Source organism: Marmota marmota, unplaced genomic scaffold, assembly GCF_001458135.2.
Source record: "Marmota marmota marmota unplaced genomic scaffold, marMar, whole genome shotgun sequence".
NCBI classification, from domain to species: Eukaryota; Metazoa; Chordata; class Mammalia; order Rodentia; family Sciuridae; genus Marmota; species Marmota marmota.
In genome coordinates, this window is record NW_026000138.1 from 1,814,791 (window position 1) to 1,831,702 (window position 16,912).

Below are 16,912 nucleotides of genomic sequence, written 5' to 3' on the forward strand. Positions count from 1 at the left end.
ACTACTGCCCCTTCTGATAACACAGAATGAGGAGGACTTACCATGGGAGCTGGGGCGGGACATGTCTGAGGCCCTGGGTTCCATCCCCAAGCACTGAAAAAATAATATTTGCCATTTGGTGAAATTTCCAGGCTGAGCATCTGAAGGTCTGCAGTGTTACTCACCTGGACTCTTCTTGAGTGTGACAGCCTACAGTGGTTACTACCCCAATAGTTAACTCCTCAGAGAACCCCAAAGTTCATGGAGGGAAGGTAGCTGTTAGGAGCTCTCAGAAAGCTCATCCAGGTCCCTATTCTTGGTTCCTCTTGCCAAGAGCATGGGACTTGTCTTCAAGAAGTTCATGGCTGGCCTTGGTGGTGCACACCTGTAATCCCAGCGGCTCTGGAGGCTGAGACAGTAGGATTGCAAGTTCAAAGCACGAGTTCAAGCAAAAGCGAGGTGCTAAGTGACTCAGTGAGACCCTGTTTCTAAATAAAATACAAAATAGGGCTGGGATGTGACTCAGTGGTTGAGTGCCCCTGAGTTCAATCCTCTGTACCAAAAAAGAAAACAAAAAAGAAGAAGAAGAAGAAGAAGAAGAAGAAGAAGAAGAAGAAGAAGAAGAAGAAGAAGAAGAAGCTGCTCATGGATGAGTGGGGAACTAGGTGTAGCAAATGTTCGGTGAGCACGAAGGCCTTTGTGTGTCAATCCGAGGAATGTGACTTTCAACCTAGAACAGAGGTGACAGACCCAAAAGCCGATAGGGACCAGGAATGTAAATTAAGGGGGGCCAAGTAGATCTAAGGTAATGGGGAGTGGTGGGGACAGTGGCAAACTGCAGAACTCATGCCCTCAGAGGGCAGCTACTCTTGGCTCCAGCTGGTTGTCACCAGGTGGGATCATTGGTCCACTGTGGCAGATCTTCCAATTTTCTAAAAGGCAGAAATCCAGGCTTCCATAGGACAATCCTAGGTTTTCTAAACACACGGGCCAAGCCAAACTGGTGTTTGCACCCTGTATGGCCCACAGGCCACCCATCTGCCGCGTCGACAGATTCGGGAGAAGGATTAGAGAGAATAGGCTAGAGGAAGAGGAACCAGCCAGGAAAGTCCAAGTTTCCAAGTCCAGGAGGGAGGAAGCTCTTGGTATTCAGTTGCAAAATGTAGCTCTCTGCTAACCTCTGGAAGAAGCTGCTTGCATTCTTCCAATGTACCCTCCAATCCCACACCCACCCCCTTTCCTAAATGGGGAGCAGAAAGGCACAGGGCAGAGAGATAATCCCTAAAGTCAAAGGGCAGGAAATTTCGGCAAAGACTCCAGTTTCTCAGCGCAGTCTAATTTTACCCAAGATGATTTTAGAGATAGATCCTTGACCAACTCCCCTGGTCCCCGTGCTCCCACACCCACAGGCTCAGCAATAATTAAAATAAAAGACATTCATATCATGGCATTTGGCTCTTCTGAGCGACCAAGCTCAGAGCCAAGTCTGGCTCCACAGAGGCGTCTCCTGGAGACAGACATGGAAGTGGGCTTCAGGTCCATTTCATGGTCTTGCTGGTTGTGCAACTGGTCACTTGGCTTCACAGAAGCAAGCAAAGGGTAGGGACGTGGGGAAGAAGGGGAGGGAGAGTGACCCCCTCCAAAGAATTTTTCTAACACCCAACAAATGTCATATGTTTAGACCTTTTTTTTTTTTCTGTATAGACCCTCCCAATTTTTGAGTGCTCTTTTTGGGAGTGGGCACAGGAAGTGCCTCCGAGCAACTGCAGAGCAGAGCCTCCCCTCTCTGGCATGGCCTGGAGTGTCCCACGGGATGGAGGAGAGGACGGGGCAGTCAGGCAAAGGTTAGGGGAGGAAAGCAATGGCAGAGGCTCAGACTGACTCCAGGAAATGTTTGTATTTCTCCACCAGGAGGGAGGACAAACAAGTGTGTCCCTGCCTTCTGGGCCAGTACTGTGAGCTCTTCAGGACAGAGTGAGTCGCAGGAGAAAGAGGAAGCCGAGTATGAAAATTCTTCTGGGGCTGCACTCAGTAACTCCTCTGCAGCACGAATCTCATGGGACCCTCTGGCCACTTCCCACCTACAAGATATCGCATGCATCTTGGAGTCTGGCCGAGCTACAGGCTTCACCTCTCTGGAAGACAAGCGGCTTGTAACCCCAGCTTCTTAGAAAGGACCTCCCTGTGGCTTTCGTTTCCTGGCTGATTTCTCCTCCGGGTGTGGTAGCCCCATCTACCCCTGGGTGCGGTGACTGATTGTCAAGGTGATGAGGTTGAAGGCACAGCCACTGGGTCAGTGGTAGCACACAGATAAGCACCTGTGCCTTGGTGGGGACTCCAGGGGCCACTGGGCACCCCGGACACCTGTCCTCCCTGCACTATGGACAACAAGTCATGCTGCATCCTTGAGGGGGACCTCATCTCTCAGGTGATGCCACCCCTGCTCATCCTGGCCTTCGTGCTCGGCGCCCTGGGCAATGGGATTGCTCTGTGTGGTTTCTGCTTCCACATGAAGACCTGGAAGCCGAGCACCATTTACCTTTTCAACTTGGCCGTGGCTGATTTCCTCCTCATGATCTGCCTACCCTTCCGGACAGACTACTACCTCAGAGACAGAAACTGGGCCTTTCAGGATCTTTCCTGTCGCCTGGTGCTGTTCATGCTGGCCATGAACAGAGCCGGGAGCATCGTCTTCCTGACAGTGGTGGCCGTGGACAGGTATTTCAAAGTGGTCCACCCCCACCATATGGTGAACACCATCTCGAACCGGACCGCAGCTGGCACCGTCTGCGTCCTTTGGACCTTGGTCATCTTGGGAACTCTGCATCTTTTGACGGAGAGCCACCTGTGTCTGCAGAAGAATGCCACGTCTTGTGAGAGCTTCATCATGGAGTCAGCGAACGGCTGGCACGACATCATGTTCCAACTGGAGTTCTTCCTGCCTCTGGGCCTCATCGGGTTCTGTTCCTTCAAGGTGATCTGGAGCCTGAAGCAGCGGCAGCAGCTGGCCAGACAGGCTCGGATGAGGAAGGCTATCCACTTCATCATGGTGGTGGCCAGTGTCTTCGTCACTTGCTATTTGCCCAGCGTCCTGGCCAGACTGTATTTCGTCTGGACGTTGCCCTCCAGTGCCTGCAACGCGTCTGTCCATGTGGCCCTCCACGTCACCCTCAGCTTCACCTACATGAACAGCGTGCTGGACCCCCTGGTGTATTATTTTTCAAGCCCCTCATTTCCCAAATTCTATACCAAGCTTAAAATCCATCATTTGAGACCCAAGCAGCCAGGACCCTCAAAGTCACAGAGGATGGAGGAGATGCCAACTTCTGACCTCTGTCGTAAGAGTTGCAGCAGCGTGGCAAATAGTGTCCAAAGCCAGCCAGATGTTCAGGGGGACCTCCAAGTGTGTTGAATGGCACTAATACAAACAGGCCAGCAACGTCAAGGAGGTCAGATGGCCACTTTGAGTTAATTCATTCTCAGGGGTGGGGGACCTTGAAAACGCTACCACCCCTTCTTAGCTGTATCTTTTTTACTCTGTTGGAAGTGAAACCCACATTCCTCTACCTTTGGGGAAGGTTCTAGTCGGTGGAAGTGAGTGTTGCGTTTGTGTAATCTGATTACAGTGATAGGGGACAGGATGGGCATGTGTGTTGGTTAGGAATTGCTCAGCTCCTGTGTAATTTTAAACAGATGAGGATACAGGTATGAATCTTTACTGGGTCATGTTCTTGCTCTGGGGGGGTTATTGAACTTAGTGATGTATCGATATTTCCTATTCTTTGACCTTAAACCCTTACTTATTTTGAAAAAAAGGAACTGAACTAAGTCAATAAATAAAATAAAAGGAACTGAACTTTTATTTTAGGCTGAGAGAGGCTCTTTAAATCAGGATGTCGGGCTGGGGATGTGGCTCAAGCAGTAGCGCGCTCGCCTGGCATGCGTGCGGCCCGGGTTCGATCCTCAGCACCACATACAAAGATGTTGTGTCTGCCAAGAACTAAAAAAAATAAATATTAAAAATTCTCTCTCTCTCTCTCTCTCTTTAAAAAAAAAATCAGGATGTCTTGGTTCTGATGATTTTCATCTCCTTTTGGGCCCCTCTGTACATTTCTTTGTCAATGTCTTGACTTCCAGGTAGCCCAAGAAGGTGCTAAAGGACAGGCACCTTCCCTGGTTTCCCCAGGGCTTGCTGAGAGTTTGAAAGCCTGCTGTCCTTTCGCATGTGCTAAATCCAGCATAAGTGCTTTTGACTGCTTGTTATGTACGTGTGGGTTGAAATCATTCTTTCTTTCTTCTTCAAATATTTACTGAATTTGAATTTAGTATTGGACATCTGTGTCCCTTGTGCCTGGAGGGTTATTACTGTACTCTTGCGTGACAGCAGTTTTGGGAGCAGCAGCGATGTGTAAGACCCTCACCCTTTCACTGAAAATCGTTTCTAGACCATGCAAACATCACAGTTTTTCTCTCACGGTGGGTCTCGCTTGTGCATAAGGTGTTTCCAAATAGGCTTCTGGAACCCTCAAAACCAGATGATTCTGTGAAATGACAGGCTGCTCCTCCCTTGAGTTAAGGGAAGGGAATCCAGGCCAAACTCAGCTCTATTCCCAAGCCACAAAGTGGTGAAAGTAATTCTCTATTTCTCCACTTACACCGGCTCTAATTCCCAGGGTAGTCTCCCCACTTATGGACTTTGCCAACATTTAGTTCTTTAGCCTGAAAAGACCCGGGGGAAACTGGCTTATTACTTTCTTCTTCAGAGGCACTGCACAGCCTGGCAATCAAAGGAACAATCTGTAGAGAGTCTGACGGATCTAATTTTGAATCCCAACTCAGCTACTTCGTAAACATGTGATTCTGGGGCAGATTTTAAACTGCTTTCAACTTCAATTTCCTCATCTGTCAAACAGGGTTAACAATAATAATGACCTTCGGGGGCTGGGGTTGTGGCTCAGTGGTAGAGCACTCACCTAGCATGTGCAAGGTGCTGGGTTCGATCCTCAGCACCACATAAATAAATAAATAAATAAAGGTATTGTGTTCAACTACAACTAAAAAGAAAATATTTTTTTTTAAATAACGACCTTCAAAGGGTCATTGGGCAGATTCAATGAATTCAATCCTGAAGCACAAGGACTTTATTCACCGTTATGTCCCCAGTGCCTAGAAGAACACCTGCACATAGTAAGTGCTCAAAAAATAATTGTTGAATGAGTGCATGAAGAAGCACATATGAATCACGAAGCTCTATGTCTGCCAATAAGTGCTCAATACTATGACTTATTCCCTGAATACATTTTATATATAAAGAAATTGAAGCCGGGTGTGTTGGTGCATGCCTGTAATCCCAGCAGCTCGGGAAGCTGAGACAGGAGGATCGAGAGTTCAAAGCCAGCCTCAGCAACTTAGAGAGGCACTAAGCAACTCAGTGAGACCCTGTTTCTAAATAAAATACATAAAAGGACAGGGAATATGGCTCAGTAATTTAGTGCCTCTAAGTAGTTCAATTCCTGATAGAAAGAAAGAAAGAAAGAAAGAAACTGAGACACAGAAGTGATCTCCCTGTGGTTATGAGCCCCTAAGTAGCCACCGCATTATCTCTTACTCCGCAGCTGCTCAGCCCAGAGAGGGGTAAAGGTTAGGGATTTTCTTTTCTTTTCTTTTCTTTTAATACTGAGGACTAAATCCAGGGTCACACACATGCCAGGCACAGCACTCTACCACTGAACCACATCCCCAACCCTTTTTCTAATTTTATTTTGAGATGATGCCTCACTAAGTTGTCCAGGCTGACCTCGAACTTACGATCCTCCTGCCTCAGCCTCCAGAGTACCTGGGATTACAGGCATGAGCCACTGTGCTTGGCTAAGGCAGGGATTTTTATCAGCATCAAAGGACCACAAGCCTCCCGACAGAAATCTGTGAAAACCCCGTACTTCTGCTTTTAAAATTTTATTTTGGGTTATAACTCTTTCCTGGGCTGCTGCTTTGTTGCTTCATCTTAATAAAAATGTGTTTTGAAAGAAAGTCTCTTTCCTGTGTGACTTTGGTTTGGAAGACTTGTGACTTTGCTTTAGAGAAGGAACAAAAGTCTCTACAACCCAGAAGCTCATGGGCAGGTATGTGGACAGAGCTTCTCACTAAAACCAGCAAGAACCAACGGAAAGATACATCAAACCAAACCTCAAACTTGGGCTTGATTCTAAGTTTGCTTCCCTTTTTAAGTTCGTAGAATGTGACACAAACTAAATCTCATCAAGAAACATTCTTTAGAAATCCTAAGGAAGAGGAATGTAGCTTTGTTGAAAAAGCCCTGTTTAAATTACTTGGAAGAGGGAAACTGTTGCTTTGGAGGGAAATATTTTACCCTGGTGGGGTCTTTTAGGAAGAGTTACATGAAATTGTAGAGGATATAAAACCATATATTCCATAGGGATCATGTAGGAAAAATGAAAAATATCTTTTTTTTTTTTTTGAGGGGGGTACTGGGAATTGAACCGGGAATTGAACTCAGAGGCACTCAACCTCTTGCCCCTAAGCCACATCCCCAGCCTTATTTTGTAGTTTATTTAGAGACAGGGTCTCACTGAATTGCTTAACACCTCACTATTTCAGAGGCTGGCTTTGAACTGGTGATCCTCCTGCCTCGCCTCTGGGATTACAGGTGTGCACCACCATACCTGGCCAGAGTGGGTTTATTTATTCTTTATTAAAATTAAAATTGTTGGGCTGGGATTGTGGCTTAGGGGTAGAACACTTGCCTAGCATGTGCAAGGCCCTGGGTTCGATCCTCAGCACCACACAAAATAAAATAAAGATATTGTGTCCAAGTACAACTAAAAATAAATATTTTTGAAAAAAAAGGTATTGTGTCCATCTACATCTAAAAAAAATAAAAATTTAAAAAAAAAGAGAGAAATTGTTAAGATAGTGTCTGAAGTCACGTGGTGTCTGTAAGGTTTGCTTTTGATTCTCTCTGGGACACAGGGGTTAAACAAGTTGTTAAATATTCTGCAGGGAGGGCTGGGGCTGGGGCTCAGTGGTAGCGCACTTGCCTAGCATGTGTGAGGCACTGGGTTTAATCCTCAGTACCATATAAAAATAAAAAAATAAAATAAAGGAATGGTGTCCATCTATAACTAAATAAAAATAATAAGGGATGGGGTTGCAGCTCAGAGGTAGAGTGCTTGCCTAGCAAGCGCGAGGCACTGGGTTCAATCATCAGCATCATAGAAAAATAAAATATAGATATTGTGTCCACCTATAACTAAAAAAAAAATGATAATAAAAATAGTCTACAGGGAGGCAGGTCAGGCGAGGCTGGGACTTGGCCCCACTGTGATCAAGCTCTGGCCTTACTTGCCTTCTGATCCACAGAGGGTTCCAATATGACTCAAGACTCCATCATCACAGTGAGGATATCCGTGACTTCAGGACTGGCTCCATCATTTGCAGGGCCCAAGGCAAAATGAAAATGCGAGGACGTTTGTCCAAAAAGTAGTAAGAATTTCAAGGTTAAAACAGCAGAGCTTTAAACCAAATCCCAGCCCCTCCCTAGCTCATCTATGCAGCTGGATAAATGCGCTTCGTGCACATGCAAGCGCACACACAAACACACACACAGAAAGACAGAGACAGAAATGGAGTAGAATACACAGATAGGCTCACATATGGGCCTAATCTTATTCAGGTTCCAATAGATTAAACCATAAAATGATCCAGGGGGAAAGTTTGGATATTTTATTCCTTGTGAGGATTCACTCATTCATTCATTTCCTCTTCCGAGGAACACTAAGGAGACACCGGTGCTTCCCGGGGACAGTAGAAACACACATGGAAAGCCCCAGCCCCTGACCCTGGGGGGGTCCATTGACACCAACGGGAAAAATGAAATTAAAATTCAGGGTCACCTCAGAGAAAGGGGTAAACAGAGGGACCTCCAGGAGAATCCAAGGGTCCTTCCTGGAAAACAGCTGGAAACACCTTAAATGTCCTCTTCAAGGCCATCAATTTAACCAGTGGCCTTTTAGTGGACATTTCGGGTGTTCCCAGCTTTCCTCTATTTCAACCATGCTGTTGTTAATTTTCTGAATGATGTATCTTTGGGTACATGTTTGAGGGTTTGGGGAAGATTTTGGAAGATTATTTGATGTAGGACTATGGGGCCAAAAGATAGGAATACTTGGGAGAGGTGGGTACACAAGACACATAGCTGCTAGGGCCAGACTGGGTTCAGATACCATTTCCTTTACTTATTCGCTGCACAAGGGTATATTTCTAGACTCAGTCTGCTCTCTGGATCTACATTTCTATCCTTATGCCAGAAGCACACGGTCTTGTTGTCTAGCAACCTTTTAAATATAGACGAGTGCATTCTCCTACTTAGCTCTTCTTTTTCAAGATTATTTGATTATTCTGGTTTGCCCTTAGGTTTTTCTTTTCTTTTCACATTAAACCCAACACTATATTTTAAAACTCTAAAGTACTCTCCATATACTTTGTAAACTTCCCAACTTCTTTTTTTGTGTGTGTGTGTTGCTGGGTACTGAACCAGGGGTGCTCTACCACTGAGCCACATCCCCAGCTCTTTTTTATTTTTTATTTTGAGACAGGGTCTCACAAAGTTGCTTAGGGCCTCACTAAGTTGCTAAGGCTGACCTGGAACATGGAATCCTCCTGCCTCGGCCTCCTGAGTTGCTGGGATCACAGGTGTGTGCCAGGGTGACACCCGGTAACAGTGGTTGCTTTAGGTCACTAAGTTTTGTGTCCATTTGTTACACAGAGGTAGATAACTGAAACAGAAATCCCAGTGTAGTCAAAGACATGGAATAGTTAACTACTTCACCTCTCTAAGCCTTGGTTTTCCAATCTGTGAAACGGGGATGATAATAAAAGCACCTCTCTCTCGCAGGGTTTTTGTGAAGATTAAATAAAGCCATACATGCAAATTTCTTAGTACAATGCCTGGCACACAGCCTGCAGTTGACAAATGATAGCTAGTTTTTAAGTGGCTGCTGTGTTTGTTTTTGCAGTGCTTGGGACTGAACCCAGGGCCTTATGCATGCCAGATACTTAAGTGCTCTACCACTGAGCCACACCCCCATAGCCCTATTATTTTTAATAATACCCATGTGAAGTCCTAACTACTCAGGCAGCTACTCAGGATTCTTTCAGCCCAGGAGTTTAAGGCTGGCCTGGGCATTACAGCAAGACCCTGTCTCAAAATAAAATTAACTGGGTGTGGTGGTGCATTTCCGTAATCCCAGCTACCCAGGAGGCTGAGGCAGGAGGATTGCAAGTTCAGGGACAGCCTCTGCCATGTAGTGAGATCCTGTTTCATAATAAAAAATATGAAGGGCTGGGGATGTAGCATAGCAGTGAGGAGCTTATCGAGCATGTGTGAGGTTCAATTCCCAGTACTGTAAACATAAATAAGTACATACATAAATTTAACTAAATTTTTTTTAAAAAAATGGTTTAATTCAGTTCCCTGGCACACCTTAAGCTGTCATAGAATAACCAGGAGATTCAAGTTAATTGTCAGAGTCATGGAGCTTCCGCCAAAGTCTGTGGAATCACTGTCTTGGTTCTTGTAATGATTCATCATAATAAGTTTCTGTACAGCTCATGCACAAGTAAGGAAAAAAAAAGTCTATAAAAGAAGGACTTATGCAAGACAAAACATGCCCACTGTATGGGGGAGAACGGGAAATTCGGATTTGCATTCCGTCTGAACAGTTATGAACTTTGATTTTAAAATCACAGGCTGAAAACTGAAAGGAAGCTAGAAGGTTGTCTGACTCCTCAGTTTGCAAGAGAGGAAGCTGGGGGTTAAGGGGTTTCCCAGTTGGTTAATGATAGAAACAGAACAAGGCTCAGCTTTTTTCCAGTCTCCCCAATTTCCAAGGGTGACAATACTTGTTGGTCTTCTTTTTCAATTTTACCTGCGACTAACATTTTAAAAGATTACAAAATTGTAAAACCGAGGAAGGAGGATCCCTTGCAAATTCCAGCTCCCAGAAATTACTGAAAATAGTTTTCCTGACTCTTCTTATTAATAAAGGCCCTCAGGATTACTTCATAATGGTGATGTCACCCAAGTGCACACATTTATCCAGGAAGAAAATGCAATATTCCCAGGCAGCAAGGACAGGGGGCGAAAAATGGCCAAGTATTTCCACAGAACCTGAATACAACTGCACAATGCAACCTCAACAGAGTGCAAGCTGACAGGAGAGACGATGGCATAAGAGACAGTGCCACATAATGGTTAGGGATTGGATATCAGTGCCAGATTCTAACCCAAGTTCTGGGTGGCCCTGAGTACATTTCCACCCTCTCTGAGCTTCACTTCCTTCCTTCCTTCCTTCCTTCCTTCCTTCCTTCCTTCCTTTCCTTTCCTTCTTTCTGTACTGGGGATTGAACTCAGGGGCACTCGACCACTGAGCCACATCCCCAGCCCTATTTTGCATTTTATTTAGAGACAGGGTCCAACTGAGTTGCTTAGCTCCTCGCCATTGCTGAGGCTGGCTTTGAACTCAGGATCCTCCTATCTCAGCCTCCCAAGCTGCTAGGATTATAGGCATGCGCCACCACGCCCGGCCACTTTCCCCATTTCTAAATCAGAGTCAACAACAGTCCCTTCCTCATAGACCACAGTCAGAGGATGAGATGAGACAATGTATTCAAAGCATATAGTACATAGGTGCCACTGTCAACCCCAGTTTCATCATGACCTTCCTCCTTGAGGGTCCCTAGTCCGAAGAGAGTCTAATATCAGGTCATCCTTACTCTATTTAGCTGTCAGAGGTCTATAAACCCCTGTTAGTGAACCCAAGTATGCAGCTAAAGGAATAAATCTCCAATTTCTCAAAGTAGAACACCACAATTCAGAAATCTCTTGTGCAGCAAAACTTGATAAAACCAAAGTATTAAAGGGTAGAAATGTTCTGCAGGATGAGACCCAATCCCACTAAAAGAGGTAGTATGTGAAATGGTGTCCTTCTGCAAAGCCAAGTTCAATGACTGCTTAGGTCCTGTGGTTTTAACCCTAATTTTGAAAAAAAAAAATTAGAGTTTTTAAAATATCATGTGCAGGCTGGGGCTGAGGCTCAGTGGTAGAGCACTAGCCTAGCATGTGTGAGGCACTGGGCTCGATCCTTAGCACCACATAAAAATAAATAAATAAAATAAAGATCCATTGACAACTAAAAAAATATTTTAAAAAAATATCATGTGCTTAAGGTGGGGGGGTGGTTATATGGTGGTGGGTGGCAGAGCATATATAAGGACTCTCCATACTTTCTACTCAATTTTGCTGTGAACCTAAAACTTCTCTAAAAAAAAATTAAGTTTATTCATTATAAAAAATCACACCCTTAAAAATAAGTCACTTAATTTAGCATGGAAGCGTATCAAAATCTAATACAAACAAACAAGAAAAACCCAACTTAATTTAACATACCACTGGCAACCAACCTGGGCTTAAAGTTTTCAAACATCTTATTAAATTTTATGCTTTCGAGTAGTATTTCCCTCCCCAACCAGAAATTAATTGCAGAATTCTATTGTGGAAAAGCAATTCACGTTTGTACACAGAAGTGCATTAGGAAAAAAAAAAGCTCAAATTTAACCCATAAAACTGGTAAAATGGCCAAAGATGGTCTTGTCAGTCTTTCCCAAAGCAATCACGTGCATGCTACCATTTCTTAAATCAGATGCATGCTAATATTTCATGCTCATTCTGAAGGATTCTGGAAAACCATACTGTTTAGCACAGGCCATTATTATTGCATTTGTTGATCTGTCAATTATGTAAACAAACCTAAGACTGTCAATTAATTATCCAGTGCTGAGCAGTTAGTCAGGTCCATACATACAGCCTTCCAAAGGGATGTCCCCATTTTTTTTTTTTTAGTAATTTGCAAATGACATTTGGCTTGCCTGAACTTATCCTTTACATTTAGAAAAATTTGTGGGTTCTTGTCTGCCCAGGGGACTTTTTATTACTTGTTTATGCAAACAGCAGGTTGCATAAGAGCCAAGCTAGCCTTTTTTTTTTTTTTAAGTGATTTCGTAGTTTCCTGGTAACCATTCAGTCATCTATTTCAACACCCTGACATGACATAAAGGCAAATGCTGAACCACACGTTCACCACACACTTCTTCCTTGAGCATTCGCTAGGTGAGGCGCTCTGGAGCGGACAGACCCGATCCACTCATGAACCGGCAGCACTCGCAGAACTATTCTCTGGTGATACACAACAAGAATTGCTGTGTGTTCCGGGACGACTTCATTGCCAATGTGCTGCCACCGGTGCTGGGGCTGGAGTTTGTGTTTGGACTCCTGGGCAATGGCCTTGCTCTGTGGATATTCTGCTTCCACCTTAAGTCCTGGAAATCCAGCCGGATCTTCCTGTTCAACTTGGCGGTGGCTGACTTTCTCCTCATCATTTGCCTGCCGTTCCTGACAGACAACTATGTGAGGAAGTGGGATTGGAAGTTTGGGGACATCCCTTGCCGGCTGATGCTCTTCATGTTGGCCATGAACCGCCAGGGCAGCATCATCTTCCTCACGGTGGTGGCCGTGGACAGGTATTTCAGGGTGGTCCATCCTCACCACTCTCTGAACAAGATCTCCAATCGGACAGCGACCATCATCTCCTGCTTTTTGTGGGGTGTCACCATCGGCCTGACGGTTCACCTCCTCTACAAAAACATGTTGACCAAGAACGGGCCCGCGAATCTGTGCAGCAGTTTTAGCATCTGCAAAACCTTCCGGTGGCATGATGCCATGTTCTTCTTGGAGTTCTTCCTGCCCCTGGGCATCATCTTGTTCTGCTCTGCCAAAATCATCTGGAGCCTGCGGCAGAGACAACTGGACAAGCATGCCAAGATCAAGAGAGCCATCAACTTCATCCTGGTGGTGGCCATTGTCTTCATCATCTGCTTCCTGCCCAGCGTGGCCGTGCGCATCCGCATCTTCTGGCTCTTGCACACCTCGGGGACGCAGGACTGTGAAGTGTACCGCTCAGTTGACTTGGCCTTTTTCATCACCCTCAGCTTCACCTACATGAACAGCATGCTGGATCCACTTGTGTACTACTTCTCCAGCCCATCCTTTCCCAACTTTTTCTCCATGTTGATCAACCGTTGCCTCCGGAAGAAGACACCTGATGAGCCAGATAATAACCGCAGCACCAGCTTGGAGCTCACGCAGGACATGAGTACTACCAGGAGTGTCCCGAACGCCTTAATGGCTGACCCCAGTGAACCATAGAGCCCCTCTTATCTGGCCCCATCCTCTCGTTAAATAACCTCGCCAAGAGGGGAGGTTGTCACCAAGAACCAGGATCTCTGGAGAAACAGTTTGGATGTTGCACACTAGACCTGGCCTCCAGTTCCCTGGAATTTCCAAATTCAGAGAATCAGATTTAGAGAAATGGCACGGCAGAGCCGGAGGCTCGGTTGCAAGGTGCGATCACAGAAATCTCGAGGAACGGAGAGTAAAGGCACCTGAAACTTCTGCTTCGTCTCCATACTTACGGGCCCAAGGTGGGCTGATTGTCCATTTTCTGTTGCACTGGGATGAAGCCAGGGAGCTGCCCATCGGTACCTGTGACTCGTTGGCTTCTTACCTTCCCCAGACTGAGACTTGGGTGACCCTCAGCTCCTAGTGCACTATCTAGCCTCCTCATGAACTTCAGAGAGATAAGAAAAGTCAAGAGATTGGAGGGGAGTTATGTTACTCCTGGAGGGGACTCAGGCATGGCTAAGCAAGCCAGCAGGTCACCTGAGTTCCATGGGCCCATTCACCTTTCAGCCATGTTTTAGCAGAAATGGGCTAGGTGAAGAGATTCTTAAGCTTTGGTTAATATCTGAGTTTCCAGAGGTGGTCAGAAGGGGATTATCCCCAGGAGGGACTGAGCAGAACAGTGTTCTGAGGGATAAGGAATGGTATTTGTGCCATAACCAGTAACTAATCCATTCTTCCCTCATTTACACTAATTTGAAGATCGAGCAATTAAAAGGCTTCAGGGAAGAGAACTGCTTCCCATCTGTTTGCTTCTATCATAAAAGGGAAATATGTGGTTGCCCCGTGGTTAGGAGGAAAGAATCCTCCTGGTTTGTTTGCTTGTGTTTCTGTACTTATAATAATATCTACCATTTTAATAAATTTTGATAGGAGACACAGTCTGGTATTGCATGTCTGGGTTATGGTTCACAGAAATCGGCTTCTTACTTAAGCAGAGACCTTTATGGGCTGTTAACTATGTCCTGGTAGAAAAAAAACATAGGGACACAGACACTGAATTATATTATAAGACAGCTAAGTAAAAATTACCCATGTCTTGGGTCAGGAAAGGCCTGGGAAGAAATAAAAACAAATAAATCTAGAAGGATGGTGCAGAAAAGATTGCAAGAGCACCTTTTATTTAGAGTTTGTTTATTTATTTATTTAAAGAGTTTGGTGAGTACTGCAATTAGTATTTGTGTATTTAAAAAGGAATCAGACCAGAGTGGGATTTTTTTTCCTGTAAGAGGGGGAAGAAAGAGCTTCCTAGGGAATGGTTTCAGTTCCCTGTTCTGAGATGGAAAGGAGATGTACTGGTTTGGGTCTGTGATCCGTCCAAGTTTCTGTTACGATTTCATTTCCATCTTCTGTCACTCCTTGATCAACAAGATGAGGCTTGCTGACTGGGATGCAGATAAGGAATGCAGATATGCAGACTCCTAGCCCTCTATGAATGCCAGTGAATGAAGAAAGATGGCTGGGGATATAGCTCAGCTGATAGAGTATTTGCCTTGCATGCACAAGGCCCTGGGTTCAATCCCCAGCACCACAAAAATAAAGAATGAAAGAACCACTTCAGTTATTTATATTAAAAAATAAATGAAGAAAGACACTTCTGAGTCTCTCAGAGAGAAACTCATCTGTCACCAAGAATCTAATAAGTTAAAAGCAGGGCTCTCTTCTTAAAGAAGAGAGAGCAGAGATGAGCTCAGAGGAAAGTCGGGACTTCCCCAGCCTCAGATGCATGAGTCAGCACCAAGCCCAGTGTTGAAACTCCAGTTCTTCCAGGGGACCAGGAGGTTTGAAGTGTTTGGAACCCAACAACTCACATTCATTCATTCATTCATTCAGGCGTTTCCGGTGCGCCAGGTGCGCAGGGGTGGGAATGACTGGGAGGGCCTCTAGAAGGAAGTAACCTTGAGCAGAGCCCTCAATGACAAGACAGAGCAAACAATGAGAAAATCTCAGGGAAGGACATTTGCTAAGTGCAAAGGCCCTGAGGTGAGAATGAGCTGGAAGTAGGTGAGTGTGTTAGTTTCCTGTGGCTGTCTTAACAGAGCATCATAAACTGGGTGGCTTAAAATAACAAAAACTCATTCTTTCACAATTCTGAAGGCCATAAGTTCAATGTCAAGGTGTCAGTAGCGTGCTGCTCCTTCTGGAGGTTCTGAGGGGAATCCAGTCTGTGCCATCCTCACAACAATCTTGGGTGCTCCTTGGCATATCAGCACATCATTCCAGTCTCTGCCGCCATCTTCACATAGCTTTTTCTCTTGGTGTCTCTCTCTCTCTCTCTCTCTCTCTCTCTCTCTCTCTCTCCCCACCCCGTACTGGAAATTGAACCAGAAGTGTTTTACCACTGACCCACATCCCCTTTTTTATTTTTTATTTTCAGACAGGGTCTCACTAAATTGCTTAGGGCCTCCCCAAGTTGATGAGGCTGTCCTTGAACTTGTGATCCTCCTATCTCAGCCTCCTGAGTTGCTGGGATTACAGGCATGTACCATCACCACTCCCCACATTACAACAGTTTTTAAGAGAGTTATTCCTTAAATTAGGTCTGTTTATTTGTCCAGGCGAACACCAATGTCAATTCAAAATGAGAGAAAGGGTTGGGGTGTGGCTTGGTGATAGAACTCTTGCCTAACATCCACGAGGCCCTGAATTAAATCTCCAGGGCAGAAAAAATAAATAAATAAAATGAGATAAAATGGGAGCCAATAAGGCCACATTGGACTAAACCAATGATGCATGTACTTGGTCTTGAACTGTGGTTTTATGAGAAAAGGGAGATGGGAAGAAACAGAAAGAATATAGTGAGCCCTTTGTATCCATGGGTTCCATCCCTGGATTTATTATTCCCTAAGCAATACAATTATTCACATAGCACTTACATCATATTAGGTGTAAGGAATCTAGCTAGACATGATTTAACATACACAGGAGGATATGTGTAGGTTCTATGCAAATACTAGACCATTTTATATAAGGGATTTGAGCATCCTCAGGTTTTAGTATCCACAGGGGTCCTGAAATCAAGCCCCTGCCAATACTTATATGTATATATATGTCTATGCAGGCACAGAGTGGGCAGTTATCATCATTTATGCATGATTTTCCTTTACCTTCTCTAAATTTGTGTTGCACTGCCTTCTTTATTTTGGTGGATACCAGTTCTGAGGATTCATGAGCTCCATGAGTAAATTATCCTCTATGTAAGGGGCACCTTACCCCTGAGATACATCCCCAGCCCTTATTTTTTTATTTTGAGACAAGTTTTCCATAAGTTGTCCAGGCTGGCCTTGAACTTGCCAAGGTTGGTCTTGAATTTGCAATCTACTAGAAGGACTTCCATTGAGCTGCTTCCAAATATCAAGAGACTATCCTTAAGTTTAGAACCATAAAATTGGGGATGCAAGGTCATGTTCATTCCTGATGTTGTGAGCTCCTTTACCTTCCACATTTATTAGTCTCTTCATCTGTGGGCCTTGCCTGAAGTGAGAACATTTGAATAGCACCCCGTATTCTGGTGAAGACACCTCATGGTCCTTAAAATGTCATTTGGTTTAATACCCAAAACACTTCTGAACATGATTTGGTGATCAGCTGGCCTTGCCGCAACTTCCCAGATGCTCC

The 16,912-nt window shown here is 44.9% G+C and overlaps 2 protein-coding genes across 2 annotated transcripts; both read left to right on the forward strand.

Annotated features, from left to right (window-relative positions):
* The first annotated feature begins 1,766 nt into the window (after positions 1-1,766).
* Positions 1,767-5,522, forward strand: Hcar1 (hydroxycarboxylic acid receptor 1). The gene is made up of 2 exons (XM_015502391.2): positions 1,767-3,420; positions 3,597-5,522. The coding sequence occupies exon 1, from the start codon at positions 2,360-2,362 to the stop codon at positions 3,389-3,391; it is 1,032 nt and encodes a 343-aa protein (XP_015357877.1). The 5' UTR covers positions 1,767-2,359; the 3' UTR covers positions 3,392-3,420; positions 3,597-5,522.
* A 6,594-nt stretch (positions 5,523-12,116) lies between these two features.
* Positions 12,117-14,175, forward strand: Hcar2 (hydroxycarboxylic acid receptor 2). Its single transcript, XM_015502392.2, has one exon. The coding sequence runs from the start codon at positions 12,203-12,205 to the stop codon at positions 13,259-13,261; it is 1,059 nt and encodes a 352-aa protein (XP_015357878.1). The 5' UTR covers positions 12,117-12,202; the 3' UTR covers positions 13,262-14,175.
* The last annotated feature ends 2,737 nt before the right edge of the window (positions 14,176-16,912 follow it).

Excerpts from the sequence above, each read along its gene's own strand:
- Hcar2 (XM_015502392.2), top strand. The coding sequence starts at position 12,203 with ATGAACCGGCAGCACTCGCAGAACTATTCTCTGGTGATACACAACAAG.
- Hcar1 (XM_015502391.2), top strand. The coding sequence starts at position 2,360 with ATGGACAACAAGTCATGCTGCATCCTTGAGGGGGACCTCATCTCTCAG.